The 6,000-nt window shown below is 35.7% G+C and overlaps 1 protein-coding gene across 2 annotated transcripts in view; it reads left to right on the forward strand.

Moving 5' to 3' along the window:
- LOC131075929 (ornithine carbamoyltransferase, chloroplastic) overlaps nucleotides 1-2,158 on the forward strand; it is a 51,466-nt gene extending 49,308 nt beyond the window's left edge. For both annotated transcript variants that reach the window (XM_058012891.2, XM_058012892.2), the window contains exons 3-6: nucleotides 410-744; nucleotides 908-1,039; nucleotides 1,347-1,622; nucleotides 1,779-2,158. In XM_058012891.2, coding sequence (XP_057868874.2) covers nucleotides 410-744; nucleotides 908-1,039; nucleotides 1,347-1,622; nucleotides 1,779-1,961 — 926 coding nt within the window. In that variant the 3' untranslated portion in view covers nucleotides 1,962-2,158. The remainder of the gene's footprint in view (nucleotides 1-409; nucleotides 745-907; nucleotides 1,040-1,346; nucleotides 1,623-1,778) is intronic.
- Nucleotides 2,159-6,000: the final 3,842 nt, after the last annotated feature.

Genomic DNA, 6,000 nt, shown 5'->3' on the forward strand with positions numbered 1-6,000 from the left:
TGAGAATTCTGCTAACTATGATACTTATCAAATATACTTTGTTAGTTTTTATTTCCTGCATATATCTTTAATCGTCCTTCTCATGTTTATTTTCATAGTTTTTGTTAGTCTAGGTAGCTGTAGTCTTTTGGCTAGCTAGCAATAAGTTTGATGTTAGACTGTGGTATTTAGCATCTGTGGAAGATTGGAAGGCTGGTGTACTTGAACCCTAGTTATATAGAAATTCATCCATGTAATCTCTATTTTTAATATTTTAGAAATACGGTATGGTCTGTTCTTTATTCCTTGAAGAAATATTGGTTGGTGTGTGGGGGATCAAGCTAGATAAATTAATTGCTCTAGAAATTGTAAGTTGTCTTGAAACTAATGCTTATTACCTCTTGCCTTTATGTTGATGGAATGTCTGCAGGGAACCACAGCCCTAAAGGATTTTTACATATTAGTGATTTTGACAAGGATACAATAATGCATATCCTTCGAAGGGCAGTGGAACTGAAGTCAATAATTAAATCTGGGGATAAGAATTTCCAGCCTTTGCGGGGAAAGTCAATGGCTATGATATTTGAAAAACCATCCATGAGAACACGTGTTTCTTTTGAAACGGGATTCTTCCTTTTGGGTGGGCATGCCATATACTTAGGCCCAGATGATATACAGATGGGGAAAAGGGAAGAGACACGTGATATTGCTCGTGTGCTATCGGGTTATAATGACCTCATTATGGCACGGGTCTTTGCTCATCAGGTATAATTCTCACAACCCTGTATTTGTTCTAATAGAGGTTTCATTTAAATTGTCATGACTAAAAGAATTAAGTTAAACTGTTTGTTGGCTTTCATACAAGTGCATTTTAATCTTTTAGAGTTGTGCAACATCGCTAATCATTTGTTTTTTATTGGTTAAATAGGATATTCTAGATCTAGCAAAGTATGCCAGTGTACCTGTTATCAATGGCTTGTCTGACTTTAATCATCCGTGTCAAATTATGGCTGATGCACTAACTATTATAGAACACCTTGGTGGGCTGGAAGGTGTTAAGGTAATTTAATAGGGCTCCCTTTTTATGCAATTTTTTAGACAATCTGTTTTAGTTGTTGACATGGATGCAAGAAATATTCTGATAGTTAGCATTAGTGAGCTGCGATATGGTATGCATCATCCAGGCAGGCATTTGAATTTCATAATGGTTTTATATTTCAGTGATTACATATATTTTGGATGTTTCTTCTACCTACGGCTAGTCTATGAGGATTCTTTCATTGATAAGGATCTTGTTGGACAAAGTTAAGGCTTACTAAGCTACTCCTTTTCATGATTTGCTGGCTATAACATCTTGTTTCATACAGGTTGTGTACATTGGAGATGGAAATAACATTGTGCATTCTTGGCTTTTATTGGCATCTGTGGTGCCATTTCATTTTGTTTGTGCATGCCCTAAAGGGTTTGAACCTGATCATGCCACTGTAGAGAAGGCAAGGAATGCTGGGATTAGTAAAATTGAAATAACAAATGATCCTGCTGAGGCTGTGAGGGGGGCAAATATTGTATATACAGATGTATGGGCAAGTATGGGCCAGAAGGATGAAGCAGCTTATCGCTATGAACGATTTAAAGGCTTCCAGGTATGAGAGAGGACAGTTGTCAATAGAATGCATATAAATGTTTTGTAGATCTGCTGTAGCATTTTTTAAATCTGGTCACTATCAGAATTCTTATACTTTACAGCAGTTTAGAAAATCGAGCTAGAACTAATAATTACACAAACATGTATCCTGCAGATTAATGAGGCTCTGATGAAGTTGGCAGATCCAAATGTGTTATTCATGCACTGCCTTCCTGCTGAAAGAGGCACTGAAGTCACTGATGGTGTTATAGAGGCTTCTAATTCTATTGTTTTCCCGCAGGCAGAAAATAGGATGCATGCCCAAAATGCCATTATGTTGTATGTTCTTGGACTATGAAGATTGACATGATACGCAGTTTTTTATATTTCCTGCCGAGTGATTTCTATGTCATTCAGAGTTTGCATCAACACTTCTCAGCTGGGTAAACCAACGATGTAATAAATGCTGGTGTTTAGTTTGGGGAACTGAATTTTGAAAATTTAAGTATCATGAAATTACGTCTGAAATGATATGAAGAGGTTCACATTTCAATATATCATATATCTCAACTGCTTTTTTATAGTATTTTTGAAATTGAAGCTTATATTTACTTACCTAGCAGGATACAGTAGGAGTAGATAGGCTCTTCTCGAATAAAGGAAGGAGCGGTTGGCAATCAAAAACAAGGAATAATATTTGGAGCGAAGTAACCGTAAAAATCCAATCTGAATGCTGGTAAAAAGTTCCTTTAAATTGAACTTTGTTAAAAGCATCGATAGAATTATAATACATCATATATGCTCTCAATTTCGGTTAAATGCTTCTCTTAAATAAGAGGATTTTATGAATTGTAACACTGGCATTTTTTGTTTTTTTGGGATAAATTTAAAATATTTATATCAGAAGGGCATAAATGCCATTAGTACAAAAAAGCTTTGACAAAGATACATGACTTCCAACCAAGGTCCTCAATTCTAACAAACTATGAGGAAAGTTACATATTCCTCAAAATCATTATGATTCAACTTTAGAGGGTTGATAATTTTTTCTGGCTGGTTAGCCTCTATGAAAGATGTAATGATGAATCGGCTTCTCTAGACCTCTCAATTCATTGAAATGAATGAATGAATGTTTTTAATAACGTCCATGAGGCCAAACAGTCTATAGGACCCATAGGTAGCCAGCAAAGCGAAGCATGCAAGTCCAAAACACTATGTCTACTAAACTTAAAGATGTAATGATGAATCGGCTTCTCTAGACCTCTCAATTCAGTGAAATGAATGAATGAATGTTTTTAATAACATCCACGAGGCCAAACAGTCTATAGGACCCATAGGTAGCTAGCAAAGCGAAGCATGCAAGTCCAAAACACTATGTCTACTAAACCTCCTTTTCCTTCTACATCTTGGATCTTCTACAATGTATCTTGATCAAGAAATATGCAACTCCTGTTATCCTTTCTTCTTGAAAGAGATTACTCAAGGTGTTTACATTTAGCGTCTCAATATAGTTGATCCAAATATCCTTGTAACTTGCGCATTCCATGATGTAATGACACTCTGTCTCCACCACTTTGAGTGCAATATCTACATATTCTATCTGCCCACTGCTCTTTAGGTATCATCCATCTTCTGGTTTCACATCTAAATTGATGTGAGCTGGTACCTATGTGACAATTGACATTTTTGTTTTCCATTTTATTTCCATACCTATGTAGTTTTTTTGTGTATCGTCATGTGTGGGATTGAAATGTTTGATATAGTATTCTTTTTTTCTCCGGAGTTGTCTTGTCCACATGCTTTCTTAGAATTTTTCTTGTATGTACTTTTTTATTCCTCTATTGTTATTTGGGCAATCTCTTATGCTAATATCCCACTTATTCATCCATTTAATGTTTTGCTTCATCCATGTGCTCTTCCTTTTGTCTAGTTTCTCTTCTGTTGCTATTTTTAGCCAACGATATATCTCCATGTTTTCTAATCTTCTTCAATAACTTAGTAACCGAAACATAGTTGACGCCTCAATAAGAAAAACCCCCGCCTTTGGTAAGACAATCTTGTAAGGAATATATGATTTAATCTTGATGCTATTTGTGATTAAATGTTTTTATAATCTCTCTATTTGTCTCCATTTGCTTGCTGAAGTGTTGCTACCCTATACCTCAAATCCATAAAGTACCATTGGAACCACAAGAAACTCAAAAAGAGGTTTTTTAGTTTTCTAGTCCCATACTTAAGCTCTTCTACATCTATTTTGTAATGAGTATAGAGCTTTCCATCCCCCTTGAATCTTTTGTGCTCTAAATGATTTCAGGTTGAGTTTATTGTAGAAGTCAAAGCCAAGGTATTTATATTCATTGACTATTTGTAAGGGTTTGCCTTCAAAAGCAAATTCTTTATGAGCTTTCTTTTCAAGGTAAAGATCATGACCTTAATTTTGTTAGTGTTCATGTGCATCCTCACCTCATGGCAAAAATGTTCTAGAGCCTTTAAGTGTTCCTTCAAATCTTGTGTTGTTTTTGCCATTTCATTAACATATAAAAGCAACTTTATTACATAATTGGTCAAGTGAACTCGTCCACCACCAAACTTGTTTATCCATTTCTCTAATTTGTCAATGTATATCTCAAATAAAGTAGGAGATAATGGGTAGCCCCTCTTGACCCCAATGTCACTTCCAAAGCATTTTGATAATCCTTGTTTGGTTCAGATTTTGGTGTAGACTTGGTCATACAATCTATGAACAACCCCCCTATAATGTTTTGGAATTTCCAATTCTTCCATTTTACTCCACATTTTGCTTAAAGGTACCGTGTCAAAATCTTTCTTGAAATCAATGAAGCAACAAAAGACCTCCCCTCCTTGTTTGCCCCAAACCTTCTCAATCAAATGTCCGATTGTAATGCAATGGTCGATCGTAGAATGCTTTGGCCTAAAGCCTGCTTGCTCTTTCACCCTCTTTCCCTCCTTTTCAATCCAGACACAAATTTGTCTTTATAAAAAGAAATTGAAGACTTTCTCGAGCATCCTCAATATTGCCAACATTTGTATAAATGACATTTTGATTCAAGGTATCTAAGTGGTCTTCAAGTAACCTTCTACTATTTGGCCTTGGGAGTACATGCTTTATTTTGTTTTTCTTATATGTGTTTTGATGTTGTTATCGTACTTGTTGATGATGTTCTTGTGGATTGCCATTGAGTTGTATGGATTTAATTGTTGATGATGGTCTTTTGGATTGCCTTCAAGGTGTAGGGATCTTGTAATTTATTCATGTGGATTTTTATATGTTGGACTTTATAGTGTTTTCAAGTTCATTGCTTTGTAGGGTGCATGATTATAGTTAGGTTCATTGAGTTCTACATTGTGATTATGGTATTAAGCACATGACTATTTGAATTATCCCGATGTTGGACGATTTTTCAATTATATATAGATTATGACATTATCTTATTGGTTGGTATATATTGTGGTTTGACTATCTTGTGTTGTGTATGTTGGTATTATGGATGTGTTGCATTGGTTTTGTCCTTGATGTCAACACTTATCAACACTTGTCAACACTGGAGATCTTTGGTTATGTTCATCGGCATGTTCAGTGACTTATGCACAGTCACCGGTATTTGGTTCACTGATAGGTTATATTGTTCACTGACACTGAGGATGATCTGTTATCATCTGGAGATTACTTGGTTATGTTGAAGACGTGGTTTGGACACTTGGTTTTGGTGATTTGGTTATTGGTTTAATCGAGTTTGCATATTTGCTGTTATCGACAAATTTGTCTAGGTTATGGACCGACAAGCGTTATCTATTCCAGATCAGCAAAACACGTTATGGAGATGATTTATTGATTGGTTATTATTGTAAATGCATTTGAGCCGACATGATGTATCGCATATTGATTCATTTGTAATTGATTTAATTGTAATATTCTTAGTGAGCCGACCTACACATTTGGTCTTAGGTTTTGGTATATATGTAAGATCTCATTTGTGAGATTATGTAGTAGTAGTGGAAGAGGAATGTAATAAGGTATATGCGAATATAAGCAGAGCTACTCACACAGACATCATTTGAAGATACAAGGAAGGTTTGAAGAAAACAATCAGAGCTTAACCGGTACTGAATCCAACATATGAAGATGCTATTTTGAGCAGTACATTATCATTAGATTTAACCATCCAATTGTAGTCAGTGTGACTCCCATCTTGTGATTGAGCAGTGAGCTCTAGGCATGTGCAGACTGATTCACCCACCCCCTCCCAACTCCACCCCACCCCCCTCTCAGTTGCCTCTGGGTCCTAACAGTGTATATATGCTTGATGTTTTATTGTGTGTGTAGATATGGGTTTCTTCAATGGTAATTAATTGAACACAATTGGTTTGGGTAAGAG

Source organism: Cryptomeria japonica, chromosome 9 (assembly GCF_030272615.1).
Source record: "Cryptomeria japonica chromosome 9, Sugi_1.0, whole genome shotgun sequence".
In the NCBI taxonomy this organism is placed as follows: domain Eukaryota; kingdom Viridiplantae; phylum Streptophyta; class Pinopsida; order Cupressales; family Cupressaceae; genus Cryptomeria; species Cryptomeria japonica.